Here is a 16819-nt window from a genome sequence, read left to right as displayed (position 1 = left end):
AGAATCATCTTATTCCAGGAACTTTTACTACTTCAGTGACTGTTAGGAAAGGATACAGGATGACAATTCAGCATCCCTCATCCTCCATAAATGGCAGTTTCAAAGGACTAATCTATTCATCTTTCTGATCAACATGCTATTTCCATGACTCATCTTTCCTTCCAAGATAACTGACATTTTTGAAGGGCACCCTTTTTGTTAAATTTTATTTTTTTTCTACTAAAGAAGTCTTTTTAATCTTCTGGAATTAAGGAGTTGATTTTCATCCACAAAGTTCTTTTTGTTTACTTCCTTGGTCTGATTATTCTACTTGAGGGTATGCAGATGGTTACATGCCCTTTTTCATCAATGCTATCCTCAAAATAAAGTCCTAAAAATGCCAGTGGCAATGAACATTTAGACATCTCCTTTTTGGTTAGTAGCCGTTTCATGGAATGTCTGTGTTTGAAATAGATCAGTACTAGACAAGTAAAGATGCATGAAAAAAGATAAAGGGCAGAAGCATACCCTCATTTCCACCATCTCCAAATCAGAAACTTTAGCTCCACCTTTCAGCAATTTCACCGTAATCAAAGTAAAATCTGGGTCAAGGTTGAAAAATTAATCGCACAAATGGAAGACCAATAGTCAAAAAGCAAAACCAAAAAGGAACACAACAAGAAACTTACTGAAAGAAAAAAAAAGGAGTTTTGGGTAGAAATACATCGCTCGTGAGCCAGCGCAATAATAGCGTGTTTGGTGAAAACGGGTGATGGGATTTTACGACACAGTCCTAGAAGCACAGCATCCAGACCAGGGAGGAAATAGTCTCCCTTCACTTCACGCTGGTCTGGCAGCTGCTGGAAAGCCAAGTTCAAATCCGCAGGCCAGGACTCCAGAAGGGAAGTGAGAAACTCAGAAGAAGGAGATTAGAACGAGGGTACAATTTTCATATGAGCAATTGGTCGGGAAGTCAGGGGCACAGGTAATGCAACAGTTGATCCTTAACATGAAAAAAGGTTAGGAGACCATGTTCTTCCCTAAGTTCTGCTGAGATCAGTAGATTTGGAAGGAATGGAGTTGTGATGGGGCCTGTAGAGGGACGATGGAAGAGAAAGCTCACTGGGGTACCGGGAGCTTTGCGGTTGAAGTGAAACGCTAGAGGACGGCCATCACCGGGGCATCGGAGTTTGTGTGTAGTTGTGGGATGGGATGGGGAAGGTGGGACTCCTGTTCAGGAAGCAAGCATGTGTCAAAGCTAAACCTTTCCTATGTCGCAATTTTCTCAAGAGCTTTGGTGACAGCAATCACAGCATATACTGCGGTGGGGTGTCACCTCCTGTATGCCGTGATGGTCATGCTGGTCCCATGAACCATTTGTCAACAGTGTTTGAACTGTGCTCTTATTAATGGTATTACATTTTAGTGGTCTAATTGTAACCGAGCAGGACCCTATGCGGTCTTCCTGGGACAGACCCTTCCCCTACTTCCTCGGCTGTAGCTCCTCTCTGAAGTACCTAGATAATAGTATCTGATGCACATTTCTTGAGTTGTTTTACAGATGCTAAAAGCCCCACCAAATGGAAGAAATTAAGTACTTGATGATCAAGAGCCCCCAGACCTACTGGCGCCTAAGGATTGATAACTTTAACCCCTGTGACACCACCTTGTTACCTCACCATCGACCAATCAGAGAATGGGGCATGAGCTGATCACACACCCTGTGATCCCCCTCCATCACCTGGCCTTTAAAAATGCTTTGCTGAAACCCCTCGGGGAGTTCGGGGTTTTCTGAGCATGAGTCGCCCATTCTCCTTGCTCGGCCCTGCAATAAACCTTTCTCTGCTCCAAACTCTATGACGTTTTGGTTTGTTTGGCCTCACTGTGCGTAGGGCTCACGAACTTGCGTTCGGCAACATAATAATGATCGAAGCTCACCTGAAGCTATTGATATAGCTATATTGTAACCAAATGCATAACTTTAGCCTTCTTGGATTTCAAATGAAACATCCTAATGCTATTATTTAGTTCAACCTCTTTATCCTTGTCTCTAGTTGACTGGGAGTTTAAAAAAACAACTATTTAAATATAATACAATGACAGCACTAATATCACTTTATTGTATAACTTGTAGAGGTTAAGTCTATGTCTTCAGGATGTTCTTCAGTTCTTTTCTATACAGCGCTTGAGGACAAGCAGGCTGATGTCATGCCCCTGGCATCTCTTGATTTCAAAATATACTCTTTAAAGGCAAGAAAAACACTGGCCAGAGGAGAAATTATTTCAAACAGAGATGTGAAGCTGACTGGGGAACAGAAAGAAATCTCCTCGGGGCTCAGATATGCTTGCTTTATTTCTTGTCTATGGCATGTCTTACACGAAGTTTCTTTTAAGTGAAGCTGTGGAATCAACCTTATTGTCTGGAGATTTTAAGTGGGATTCAGTGTTAAGCGAGAGTCCCAAAGAAAAATTCTGTTTTTGAGGAAGAGTTGAACTTTTTTAGTTCAACTTTTAGGAGTTGGATTATTTTCTTTTGCAATAACATATCATACTTTCCATTAATTGGGTATTTTTTAGTGAATTTGACTCTAGATATATATGAATCTATTCTGAGTTGTGTGTGTGTGTGTGTGTGTGTGTGTGTTTTCATTAAGTAACCAGGAAAGCCCTTCTTTTCTGGAGTCCTCTAAGAACAGAATGAGTATTCATCAGTCTCAGGTGTATCCTTCCATCCTTCCTGGGTAAGACGTTGGGGAGATTTGTCAAGGTACTGCACCAACAATTCTATCATTCTACGATGAGAAATACAAATATTTGTAAAATATCAGGTGTTAAACGATGAGGGACTACCCCCAAGGTCTTCGAGTGAGGAAGCCGTCTTCCTGTTTCAGCATTTTGCTTGGATTATCTGACCTCCTATTCACCCCCCTCTCTTTCTTTTGGGTTGTAATGGTGTGCTTTAGGGCTGTGGGCACGCAGTAAACTCTATTAAAGGTTTGTGCATCTCGCCCTCAGTGGCAGGTGTATCCAGGCTGCCCAGGTATAAGACTTGCTACTTCTCTGAGCTGAGTTGAAAAGAGTAGAATGTTAAAAGCAACATAAACAAAAGAAAACTGCTTCCTAGTCAGTCACAGGGTTCTGTTCATTTTGTTTCCAATCATTGCAAACTCCTTCATCCTCAAAGCCATGGCAGTGTGTCTTTTACTGAATTAAGAAAGGCTAGTCTTGTTGGTAGATGCTAAATACGGGTGCAAAGCATACAACTGACCTTGACGTCAGGGTTCTTTCAAAATATATCTTCACAAGGCGTAAAAAATGCCATTATCACCATTTGGAGTGTATTTTCTCAAAAAACCATGCAGAGCTAAATACATGCCAGCACTTTAATTTTTATTACGGAGAGACCAACTTCACCATAAAATTCATCTGTCCTCTGTTTCTTTATTTAAAACAGACTTTAAGTTTGAAGAACAGTTAAGTGCTTTACAAAGACATTTTAATGAAAAACATCAGTGGTGACAATGCAGCTGAGAACTTATTAGGCCAAAGATGTTATTTACCCAGACTTAATTACTTCCATTTCATTTTGTTTTGCTTTCTTTCGCTTTTTCCTTTCTGGTTCCAAATCTTTAGGAATTATCCATCCTAACAGTGTTTTGAATACAAAAACTTTTGTTCCTATGGTGGGATTTTAGTGCCCTTGCAGGGGCTTAGGAGGAAACTGCCATCAATACAGGGCTTGTATTGGGTTACAGGAAGGTCTAGTCCTGCTTTGATTCTTCTAGAATTTAATCTTCTAGACTGGACACAGAGGGGAAGGGGACAGGGATATTTTGATCTTTCTAATCAGTGGGGAAATATGCCCTTTTGAAGGCTTGCTTTCTACTTCCCATGTGAGTCAGACATCTGACGACTTGAATGACCTGGTTGTCTATACCACAATGGGCTAGTTTGGGTGGGATGCCAGAGGGCTCAGAATCACAGGCTGTTCAGGCTCTCAGGTTGAGCAGTTTCTTAAGAAAATTCTGAAATGCCTAAAGCATTTAAAAATAAATTCAAATTCACCTGAATGCCAGTGATGTACGTAGCATCTTTGCCTTTGACTATTAAGGACACGGGTAGCTTCTTCTAATTCAAGAAGGAGAAAATAAGGCAGAGAAAAGATGACCCCCTCCCACTCTAGAGTGAGGAAATTGTGCCTGTGTCACTTGGTTTGGTCATTTCTGCCATTTTTCTCTGGTTATTATTTACTATCTCTGGAAGAAAATAGGAAGAGTAATTTCAAAAATCTGCAATCTACTAGTTTTCTCTTTCTTTTTTTTTTTTTTTTAAACACTATTTTATTTATTTTATTTATTTATGGCTGTGTTGGGTCTTCGTTTCTGTGCGAGGGCTTTCTCTAGTTGTGGCAAGTGGGGGCCACTCTTCATCGCGGTGCGCGGGGCCTCTCATTATCGCGGCCTCTCTTGTTGCGGAGCACAGGCTCCAGACGCGCAGGCTCAGTAATTGTGGCTCACGGGCCTAGTTGCTCCGCGGCATGTGGGATCTTCCCAGACCAGGGTTCGAACCCGTGTCCCCTGCATTGGCAGGCAGATTCTCAACCACTGTGCCACCAGGGAAGCCCTAGTTTTCTCTTTCTTATAGGAGTAGTCTGGTTTAAGAGTGCTTAGACACAGGAGCATTTAGCCCCTTGTATAGGCTGCCCCAGTGAACTGGACATGGATGGCTTTTCCATATGAAGACTCGACCTCTCTTCCTACTGAGTGAGGGAAGACAAATTCAGAGAACACGTTTCCATTTTCAGATGGCATTTAGAAAGCACGTGATTTTTTTTTTTTTTTTAATTATTTATTTATTTATTTATTTATTTATGGCTGTGTTGGGTCTTCGTTTCTGTGCGAGGGCTTTCTCCAGTTGCGGCAAGTGGGGGCCACTCTTCATCCCGGTGCGCGGGCCTCTCACTATCACGGCCTGTCTTGTTGCGGAGCACAGGCTCCAGACGCACAGGCTCAGTAGTTGTGGCTCACGGGCCCAGTTGCTCTGCGGCATGTGGGATCCTCCCAGACCAGGGCTCGAACCCGTGTCCCCTGCACTGGCAGGCAGACTCTCAACCACTGCGCCACCAGGGAAGCCCCAGCACGTGATGTTTGGTAAGAATTTTCCTCTGGTCATTTTAGAAATCCTGCAATTGTTTACTAAGGATGGACTGGAGGTGAATAAAACAAAACAAAGGTCTTTGAAGACGGGCATTCCTTCTCTAAGAGAAAAGGATACGCTTCAGTGCTGTACTTGTCAAAACATTCCATCGGAGGAAGGAAGACGATAGATTTCCAAAGGCAGAGCTTCAGTCTGGCTTCGAAGAAGAGTAGAATGTTCCTTTCTTTCACCCCGGTTTATCAGTGGTCTCTTGGAGTCGGTGTGAGGTTTTCAGTCAAAACTCAAAACAGTATTATTATCATTATCCTGGCTCTGACCCACAGATAAAACCCACAGTTTTCCTCAAGGCCATGAAAGGAAGGACATTTCCCCAGAACTGTCAACTTTGGACTGGAACCCAGTTAATCATTTTCTCACCATCCTTGGTGCTGATGGCTGGTGTGGACGGCCAGCCTCCCTGAGGTTTTGATCGCTGAGGCCACCGCCCAGAATCCATGGTGCCCCTTGCCCACGGGCATCGACCAGCCGGCCAGCCTCAAGGCATCATTTTTGTGCTTCCGCATACACCATACTTTCACCAATATCCCTGTTTTCCATAAAAACGTCTAATATCATCAGTCTATGGTCAAAGGGTTGGGAGAACAGGGACCTGCCTGGGTAAAAAAAAAGTTATTTTTTCTCTCAAGTTCATTCTCTCTTCTGCCTGAGCTCTGAGAATGTCTACTCTATGTTCCTTTTGTTTGGATGGAAATTCAGAAGGGAAGGAGGGGTGTGGTTCTCTCAGAAAGAAAGAGTGGGTTTCCCCCGGTATTTCTAGGGCGGTAGACACTTCAGGCAAGATTGAGTGTTTGTAGACACTAGGTAAGCATCTTTCATTAGCAACACCTGGAGACAAGAGCGCAGTATGATTTCTTCATTATGAAGGAATGTGGTCTAGGCTGCCAGAGCGACGCGTGTGTGTGTGTGTGTGTGTGTGTGTGTGTGTGTGTGTGTGTGTGTGTGTGTGTGTGTGTAATTTCACCAGAAGAGGGACAAATGGATAAATAAAATACGTAAACATTTAGAATTCTTCCTCTGCCTTCAGGTACTAAGCTGCCCATGTGCCAGTGCTTCATTATTAATCACTGATCATGTGCCTACTGTAAATGCTAACTGTATTTTTTTATCAATTATCTGCTCTGCTGTTACCATAGCAGCAGTGTTGTGGGCAATTCCTGTTGTGGTTGATAAATGCTAGGCCACAGCCACTATGATTAATTTTCACCAATGATTTTCATGAATCCTATTATTTAATGATGTATTTTACTGGAGGAAACATGGGAATCCAGGACAAAGTTTGTCATGCTTCAGGTAAGGGACATGATGGTTTCAATGGCATGGAAATACATTTTTTCTCTAAGTGCCGACTTTCAATCATCAGATTCTGTCTATAATGATGTTCTTTGAGTCCATGCAGTGAGGTGGTATTAACATTTCGTCTTTTCAGGATTTAATAATGTATTCTTCCTTTCGGATGGGCTCCAAACTGGCCCATTTTCTATCAAACTGTGACTAGTGTTAGAATGGTGCTTTGAAACTAAACATTTCCCTTACTGGGGTGGGGTTGGGAGCAGAGGAGTAAAGCCAGAGATGTCGCAATTGCTTCTCTCTGCTCCAGCTGCACAATTAAATCATTTCTACAACACTTGATTGAAAGTCCTACTCTAAGAAAATGCTTATGTAATCTTGCCAGAAAGAAGGCAAGGGTGAGGGTTTGGTCCCAAGCTGGGGGGGCTGGATCATCAAAGGTCTCCTGCGGATAAGAAGTTTTCAGAAGGGGAGGGTCTCGATCGGAGCTCAAGTGGGCAAAGCGAATTCTCCTAAGAGGCTGTGGGGTTACGGTGGAGAATGAGGGGACAAATCAATTAAGAAATCGTTCTTCACCGACTGATGACACATTCTGTGCATATACCGTTTCCAATGTGCTGGACTCACGGGTCTGTGTATTTTTGCGATAACACCCTTTTTGTAAAGATATAAGCCCAGCAGGTCACAAGTCTTGGTCTTACTTTCACGAAACGCTGACTTTACACTGTGTTTTATTTTTGTCTCGGATTTAATATCTAGAGTATTCTTACCTATTCACTATGAGTTTATTGTGTGTTTCTTCCACTCTCCACCTCGACACCCACAATTGTGATCTTGTATGAATATAGTAGCCACTGGCCATATGGGGCTATTTTTATTTGAATTGTAATTAACTAAAATTAGATAAAAATCTAAAATTCAGTTTGTTCATTTCACTAACCACATTTCAAGTGCTCAAAGAGCCATGGTGGATGGTGTAGGTAAAGAACATTTCCATCTTTGCAAAAAATTCCTCTGGAGAGCACGGGCTAGAATATCAGCTGCAAAAGATTAGGGATATGAACTGCTCTGCTTATTCTGCATCCCTGGTGCCTAGATGGGGCCTGACACGTCACAGATGTGCAAACAACATCTGCTGAATGAATAAATTTGTTTTTAAATCGTAGCAGCCAACTACTGCTATGTGTAGTTGTAACTGTAGCAGCCAACTACTGCTGTGTGTAATCTACTGCCTGTGTGAGGGGCCACGTTTCCTGGCATCTTTTTTGACTAGAACTCGACCCCGACTGACTGGATCACCAAAGTTCCTCATCAGCTTCCCCACAAGAGCTCTGTGACTTGAGCAAGTTATAAGTCACACAGTTCCTCTAAGGAACTCTCCCGAAGGGCTTCTCGCCTCCCTCAGTCAAAGGTTCTCTAAGGCTCTTACACGACCTTCCTCTCTGACCTCACCTGCCACGAGTCTTGCCTCCTTGCTCCGCTAGGGGCGCACGGGCTCCCAAGGTGTCCCTTAAGTACGCCGGGCACATCCTGACCTCAGGGCCACCTCTGCTCTTCAGGGCATCCCCTCCCACTGTTCACTGACCCAGCCCCTTCTCCTAGACACGTGCCTGGCGTGTGGGTGACCAAAAAATACAGATTTCAGTGTTGAATGACTGTAAAATTCCATTGTTAAAAGGAGCCTAGGGTTCTTCTTACCATGGCAGACATAAAAGAAAGTGTCACTTTAAAAACACATCACTTATGTGCGATGTACAAATTAGGCGGGCATCGTCTACATCTGCTGAAGTACTGTTTTCCCTGCAGAAAGTAACCAAGTAATGGAGCTGGCTGTAGCCACAGTGGCATCGGGCTAGCCAGAACCACTGCCGTTCCAGAGACACACTAAAAATAAGCACATGATGTTGCAAGTAGGTGAGAGCTATGTGTCGACAAAGGTTATACAAGCCCAGAAGCCAGGAGGGGTTTCTGCTATTTCTGAATCATTCTTCGCCCTTTCTGGGCTGTGATAGGGCAGAAAATGCGGGCGATGACTTCCGTCAGGTCTGCTGAGCAGACCAGTAACAGGCATCTGCCTGGAAAGGCAGCAGCTGGTTTGGAAAGAGGTCTGCTACAGCAGCACTGATGTTTTCATTTCGCGCTTGCACGTGTCTCCCCAGAGCTGAGACAGATGGCCGTGTGGCTTAGGGGAACCCACCGGAGTGGCAGAGCACACACAGCACACACATCTGGAAGATCTATGTTCTGAGCATCTCCCTTTGCTCCACAGCGGTCAACCAGCCTTTAGATTTATACTGAGCATTTCAAAGAAAAAGTTCAGTTTTATTGCCACAGCCCAGTTATACACATTTGAGGGTAAGGTTTATGATTAGCGACGCAAGACAGAAGATACCGCCATCAGCAAGACTACAGCTCTCCTTGGAAGAGACCCTGCCACAGTGACTGTGGTTCAGAGCTGCTCAGGGCCCCTCTGCTCCTTTCCCTGACGCTACACGTCTGCTTCCTGCATCTCTTGGTTGCTGCCTACCTGGGCTGACAGGCGAGGGCCAAAGACTGAGTCTCCTGCACCCCATCCATCCGTCACCACCCATCTCTGAGAGCTTTCTGTTCACACTTTGCTTCCTCTCTCACTCCGTTTCTCTCCGGTTTCTCTCACTTTGATTTATATTGTTGAATTTAAGGAATCTTGTGAGGTCGAGAATTATTTGCTCATACTTTGACCCAAGTCCAGGGACCCATAGACTGTGGGAAACTCTTAGCTACATGAAAAAAATGCAACAGCCAAACACAACTTGCCCTGGTTCTCAGCCTTTGCTTAAGTGAGTGAGCTTGTCAACTGCACCCTTCCAGGAGCTGAGGTTCCAGTCTTGGGGCTCCTGCTGCCAGGCCCACGGAGGGCGAACGTGGGGGGGGATGACTGCACAGTGATGGGGAGATGCTGGGTCCCTCCCTCCGGGTTGGTGGTTCAACTCTGGGACCAGCCACAGTGGTGGTTTCTCCTTTTCCCACCACAGCTCGACAGGCCATTTAACCACCTCAATAATTCCCAACGTTTGGGACTTAATCTATCTTTGTATGTACCAATTTCTGAATACCTGATTGCCTAGGAAGACAGGCGCCTTGCGAAGGTTAATGCCATTAAAAGGTTGAAATCGCCTATCTGATCTGAGTTTATGGTCAAAAACCAAAGTGTCAGGGGAACAGGAACCTGACTGAGTAACTGAGATAATGAATTAAAATTGACCTCGGTTGGAAAAATCTGAGAATTTCACAACCTTTTTGGTGAGGTAATGCACAAAGGCAAAGGCATCTCTGTCTGTTGAATCAGATGCCTCCCTTGCTCTCTCTCCCGTTTTCTACACTATGAAGCTTTGTGTCACGTGGAGGCAGTCACTCTGCTTTGACAGAAATTCTGTAACAGAAATTCTCTCTGATGCCTGCAGCTCAACTACCTTCCATCTCCACCGTGTGTAGAGAAAGAAAGAAGAAAAAGAATAGAAAAAGAGGACAAAAGGGAGCCCTCCTACACTCCTACACTGTTGGTGGGAATGTAAATTGGTGCAGCCGCTATGGAGAACAGTATGGAGGTCCCTTAAAAAACTGAAAATAGAGTTACCATATGATCCAGCAATCCCACTCCTGGGCATATATCCGAAGGAAACCATGCTTTGAAAAGATACATGCACCCCAATGTTGAGAGCAGCACTATTTACAGTAGCCAAGACGTGGCAGCAACCTAGATGTCCATCGACAGAGAAATGGATAAAGAAGATGTGGTACATATATACAATGGAATATTACTCAGCCATAAAAAGGAATGAAATTGTGCAATTTGCAGAGACGTGGATCGACCTAGAGATTATCATACTAAGTGAAGTAAGTCAGAGAAAGACAGATATCATATGATATCATTTATATGCAGAATCTAAAAAAATGATACAAATGAACTTATTTACAAAACCGAAATAGACTCACAGACATAGAAAACAAACTTATGGTTACCAAAAGGGAAAGGGGAAGGGGAGGGATAAATTAGGAGTTTGGGATTGACAGATACACGCTACTATGTATAAAATAGACAACAAGGACCTACTGTATAGCACAGGGAACTCTATTCAATATCTTGTAATAACCTATGATAGAAAAGAATCTGGAAAAGAATATATATTTACGTACATATATTTAAACCTGAATCACTTGGCTGTACAGCCGAATCGTTGTAAATCGACTATACTTCAATAAAAAAACAAAAAGAATAGAAAAAGATATGGGGGCTGGGCAGCTTTGTCTGGCGTGACGAGTATGTGACCATTAGCGGTGGAGAAAGTTCGAGAATTTAGTTAGTCGCCTTTGTTTGTGGGCAGCACCCTGTGGAGTACTTCTGGATCAGGACTTACACTTTCCAATTACTCCAGTATACTTAATAGGGATTATTTGAAGTAGAAACCCTCTAACAACAACAAAGTCTTAACTCATTTCTTAATATACGATACTCGTTTTTCTCTTTCTGACTTATTTCACTCCGTATGACAGTCTCTAGATCTAACCACGTTAACTCATTTCTTAAAGTTATTTACTTTTTTGATTCACTAAGCAACTGAAGAGATGGCTGGAGAATTGGCTAGAGAACCACAACTCTTGAGTCAAGACAGCGAAACCTCTCTTCTCTGTTCTCTGACTGTGTGCTTTGCCCCCATCCCCTGGAATCTCCTCCATATAGGTTAACATCTGGCCAGAGGTGTGCAGACACAAAAGATTACTGTATTGGAACACGAACTCATCTGAAAGTCGGAGAGCTCGAGTTCTGTTCCGAACTGAGACTGGAGCAAGTCACTGAGCCCCAAATGTCACTGTCCTCCCATGAGAACTGGCGGATGTGGCTAGGTCACCCTCAGCACCTCCCAGCACTGGCCCGGGAGAGAAGGGTGCGCAGACTGCTGGGCCTCAGCTCCCCCCCCTTCCTGCCCCCGCTAGCGGCTCGCTGGAATGATCCACGGGGCGGCTGGCTCTTGTCTGTGAGACGCAATTCTCTCCCTGGGACAACGCGCCACCCGCCACTCCAGGGCGGGGAGTCTGGCTCGATACAGAGCTTGCTCTTTTGGTTAGGACGAGAAGTCCTTTGGAACCAGAATCCACAGTACCTTTGTGATTTCTGCTTCGAGTCTACAAGTTACCCAGTAACATACAGTTTCTGGTGTTGGCTGTCACCATGGCGAGGAACACATTAGCTGGACCCCGTGCCCATATAAGGCAGAGTGAGCCTGGAGCTCGGGGACCGCGGCTCTGCAGCCAGGCTCTGTCACGGCTGCTACGGTGGCACCGAGGGGAAAACAGACAGCAAGGGACCCCAGGGGAAGCTGTGGGAAAGAACAAACTATGCACACAGCTCTCGGAGCGGCAAAATCCACCCCACGGCTATTTTTGTGTATTACATTACTTCTGAAAAATACTACCAATCCAAAAGCAGGGCAGAAATAGCTCTGCTTTCGATAGGACCCCGTTTGGGTAGACTTGTTAATGAACACATATTTAATATACATACACCAGGTTCGTAGAATGGACATAGACATTCTATTTTCATAAATGATTTCATAAAGTATATGTGACTGTCCTAACAATAAATATCTTCAGTAACACACTGGGCTTACCCTGTAGACAATGATAAATGGGGTTAGTTATTTCTCCTCACTGGGTTTTCTTCTTATCTCTTACTGTCAGCCATTCCTATCACCTTATTGATCAGTATTCAATAGCACACCTGAATCAATCGGGCAGCCTCGGGTGCAGACAGTTAGAGCCAACCGGTTTGGATCTGTGTGGTCCAGGAACAGGGTCTACCCCTCTCTTCATGACTCCAAACATTCCGGAGAGTGGCACCCGCAGGCCAGTCCCCTGGTGGGGTACCGCTGGCCCTGGCTCTTGAACAAACTAACCGGACAACTGCCAAGTCTCAACTTAGTTTGACCAAGATTGATAATGTGTCTGCAGAATTAAAGGAAAGTCAAGCCCATGCTAGGTTACTCATGTTAATGAAATTAACCAGAAGGTGTCAATTTCTACTTTTTGGCAATGCGAAGAAACAGAGTCAAGGTATTTTCTTAATCAGGGATGACAGGAAATAACACCTGTGCTGTAAACTTACTAAACTAGAAAGACCAAGGGACCTGCAGAAATTCTCTTCTGATGACCTTTTTGAGAAGACCCTCAGCGTCATTTAAGAATCCACTGCTGTGCAGACGGCATCACATATGGAAATAATCAGAATGAACTACCTTTATGGAAGAACAGCGTTCTTGTAAAAGCATTATGGGAGTTATGTTCACATATTGGTTCTATGTTAACTAATCATAAAGAGTGAAAAAGAATAGACCCAGCCCCCTTCTACTCAGTCTGGGTTCTGTTTGGCAGATCCCAGGGAGAATGCAGGTCCTATCAGAGCCGGGGTCCCTCCAACTCGGGGACGTCTCACAGATGCTTGTATACCACTCGTTTGCCTTCTCTGTGCCCGCAGAAGGCTGAGCTAGCCAAGCGCTGGGGAGGGGAGAGCCCTGCAATCAGGCTTTTCACCACTGCTCCAGAACCATCGCTGGGAAAATCTATAGCAAGGGACCCCAGGGGAATTTAAGTCTCATGGAACGGTTTCCATATATTTAAAAACACTTCTCCTTGTTAAATGCTGATAAAGCATCTTCGACTAGCAATTCCTTAAGCATAAAGTCCCCACTCCAAGCAGAGGAACCCTTTACTAAAGCAACAACAGCAAAAACTGTCACGATGAACACAGCCCGTGGAGACGGAAGCTTTGATCTCCTGGCAGAAGATCACTCCTCAACTGTGAGCTATGCCACTAAAATAACGGTCAGTCGCATGTTAGTACATAAGCCCACCACATTTATAAAGGGGTTCCCTGCCACGCCTTTTACGTATTTGACTTTTGGGGGCGACTCAGGTAGGGAAGGATGTCGGGTATAACACCCAGCCTCAGAGGTGGGTCTCTTCCTCCTGGTGGGTGGGGATGGAGCACGCCTATTTTGAAAACTGACTTCAGAATTCAACTTGGTGAAACGCATTTGGAGCCCCTGAGGACGGCTGTCATTCCCGGTTCCAACAAGGACAGGGCGATGCAGGCGAGAAGCCCCAGCAGCCTTTTACTACCTGGCGTCGGACAAGCATGAGTCTTAGAGGGAAATGCGTGATTCCAAAGCGTAAGGACGCAGAAGACTTTGCCACGTAAAACGAAATACCACTCCCCACAGTGTCACACGCCAAAATGGGCTTTAGACATACAAACAATTCCTTGTTAAAATCAGCAATACCAAGACTCAAACATCAGCTTTAAAGGCAACACTTTGATTGAACATATTACACCCAAAATCAGGTCCGTATTTCAAACTCTGCCAGATGTTACGGTGATAATTTTGGGGGGACCGTTTTTCTCTGACTTACCTGTGAAGTGGGCTTTACATAAAGGGCATTCAGGGAATGAGTGGGATAATTTTAAAAGCCAAAGCGATTCTCAGTGGTATAATGCCAGCGCCCTCTAGTTTAAATGGATATCGCAGTATAAATGCGACGATGTTTTTTTTAGGCAGAGTTTTTACAAAATGTATGCTTATATATGACATAAATATAAAACGCAGTTGCATTATGTGTACCTATATGCATACCCATGTGTATTTATGACAACAAACAAGAGAAAAGAGGCTTGAGAAAGTTAACGCTGTTCTCAAATTATTAAGAAAGTGGTATAAATTGACCCAACTTTGCATTATATTATTGTTTGCTTTGTGGAAAAGAACGCGCCTGTATTAAATTTCTTAGGAACGTATGCAAATGACTTAACCAGGCAGGATGCGGCACTTCGTTCAAAATGGATGTGTAAGGAAGGTAACACTTCCTGCAGTGTGGCGACTTACCCATCCTCCTTTCTCGGGATAGCACTGGCAGCCGGCACTGCAGTCTCTCCCTCCACAGGGCACATCGAACTTCTTCACGCCCTGCAAAGATGAAACACAAAGCAGAGAAGAAGTTACCTCACAGTGCAGTGCAGCTACAGTATGCGTCATAGTGACAGGTGCTGACAGCCCTTCCAATTCTAACAACTACTCATTCAAAACATTCAGTAAGGGCTTCTCTGGTGGCGCAGTGGTTGAGAAGCTGCCTGCCAATGCAGGGGACACGGGTTTGAGCCCTGGTCTGGGAAGATCCCACATGCCGCGGAGCAACTGGGCCCGTGAGCCACAACTACTGAGCCTGCGCGTCTGGAGCCTGTTCTCCGCAACAAGAGAGGCCGCGATAGTGAGAGGCCCGCGCACCGCGATGAGGAGTGGCCTCCACTTGCCGCAACTAGAGAAAGCCCTCGCACAGAAACGAAGACCCAACACAGCCAAAAATAAATAATAAATAAATAATAAATAAATTAAAAAAAAAACATTCAGTAAGCCTTGAAAAAAATAGAATTTAATTTTCAGAGCAGTTTTAGGTCCATAGCAAAAGGTACAGAGACTTCATGCACAGCTCCCCCGGGGCCCCAACCTCTCAAGCAAAAACTTCCCTCACCAGACGGGACACTTGTTACCATCAATGAACCTCCACTGACACACCATCACCGCCCAAAGTCCACAGTTCACATCAAGGTTGCTCTTGCTGCTGTACGTTCTATGGTCAATAAGCCTTTTTTCAGTGCCTACTAAATGCCAGATGCCAAGCTAGATCCTGGGGCTCGAAAGTCAAGGAGAACTTTCCCTGGATCCAGGGATCCCATGGGACGTGAGCCTTGGATACCGTGTTAAGCCCTTTAGTTTGGAGGAGGAGTCCAGGCACGTAGGAAGCAGCCCTTCATTCTGCCTGGCAAGGGGGGGACGGATTCTGGGAGGAGGTGTCCAAGGCTGAGTAGGATGGGGTTACGATAAACGCGCAGGGCGCTCCAGGCCCCCTTACACGGCACAGGTCCCGGTGAATTACAGGGAGAAGGGGCTTCTGATCCGGAGGCAGAATTTGCAAATACGCCTGGTAGGATGACCAACACTCACCTCCATCACAGGGTACCCGCCATCCGCGGAGAAGCCCGCCGCCCCTTCCCTTTCCCTGAGACGTGCTCACCTGGGGTGCGGAGGAGGAGGGGCTGGGGAAGAGGCTTTTCCTAAGTATTTATTCAGTCGGGTTGGGGTGACCTCCGTGAACTTTTCATCAGACACTGAGATATAACTCTTTGATGACGTTAGTGGACGACTGGGCGAGCTCTCTGGCTGGACGACCCCAGCGAGGAAGAATGCATTTATTTCTTGCCCTCGATCTCAGAATTTCAGGCAAAAGATGGGCTTGGAGATTGGACCGCGTCTGAGCTCTTCCTTTGAGACTGTGTCCACGGCACTAAATATTTTGAGTAGGAAATGACGATCAGATTGGCCCTCTTCTCCCCGCTCTCTGTTCAGCCAAGTGTCGGCCCTGCCCACCCCCACCCTCATCACTCCCGACAGGCGAGTAAGCACAGCTGGTCACTGGGGAACCTGCGTCTGGCTCCTCACTCTTGGCCAGACCGTTCGGAGCCCCCATGGATCCCATCCGGTGGGGACCCTGGGCACGGTGAGCTCTGGGGAGCACTTAGCCAAACCTTACGGAGCAGGCAACACTTCCCGACAGCAGAACCCATCCCAGCTTTAAACAAAACCGCATTTCACCATAGCGACTCCATCCTCTCCTGAGTTAAGTCTCAGTGACTAAACAGGGGGTCACTTGGGGACTCCCTCTGAAGTTCTCTGCCTGTTTTTTGTGCTAGCACATCTGCCAGCATCTTCCCTGTTCCCGAAGGTTCACGCGAAGATGCAGATGGGGCTGCCTGGCCACCTCAGCAGCTCCTGCCAGGACGAGGCTTCCTGGACGGTCAACCCTGGTGGGCACACGAGTAAACCCTGACTCAACACCATCTGGCCAGAGTTGACCTTAGACCTCATCAGCGACGCACTGTCCTTTCTGTAGAGATGATACATTCCTTTCCTTTGCTAACTACTTCCTACAGAGAGGTCTCATTTGAGAGTTTCACATTTTTTGTTCTTATCATTCTTTACCTAATCTAAAATCGGTGGCATCAGTCACTACTTTGAAGAATTCAAAAAAATCTGAAAATCTCAAACCCTTTAAAGAAACCAGTACCTCTAAAGTCTTTTGAATCTCTTGGGTATCCTTCTGTCCTAAGGCAATGAGATAGCCCAAGCTCCATAATGTAAGAGCAAACATGGATAAAATCCTTTCATGCCCTCCAAATATGATACAAGGTGTTTGCCAATTTTTTTTATGGCTTCAGTGTTTAACTTCAGTGGGGCTCATTTTTAAATCC

The 16819-nt window shown here is 45.2% G+C and overlaps 1 protein-coding gene across 1 annotated transcript in view; it reads right to left on the bottom strand.

The window, feature by feature from the left end:
• The window catches only part of COL4A2 (collagen type IV alpha 2 chain), a 177934-nt gene that overhangs the window by 108101 nt on the left and 53014 nt on the right, over nucleotides 1-16819 (bottom strand). Inside the window, exon 4 of the mRNA XM_036831172.1 lies at nucleotides 14400-14480. Coding sequence (XP_036687067.1) covers nucleotides 14400-14480 — 81 coding nt within the window. The remainder of the gene's footprint in view (nucleotides 1-14399; nucleotides 14481-16819) is intronic.

Source organism: Balaenoptera musculus, chromosome 18 (assembly GCF_009873245.2).
Source record: "Balaenoptera musculus isolate JJ_BM4_2016_0621 chromosome 18, mBalMus1.pri.v3, whole genome shotgun sequence".
NCBI classification, from domain to species: Eukaryota; Metazoa; Chordata; class Mammalia; order Artiodactyla; family Balaenopteridae; genus Balaenoptera; species Balaenoptera musculus.
Note: the sequence above shows the minus strand (reverse complement) of the source record. Positions and strands in the feature narration are given on the sequence as shown.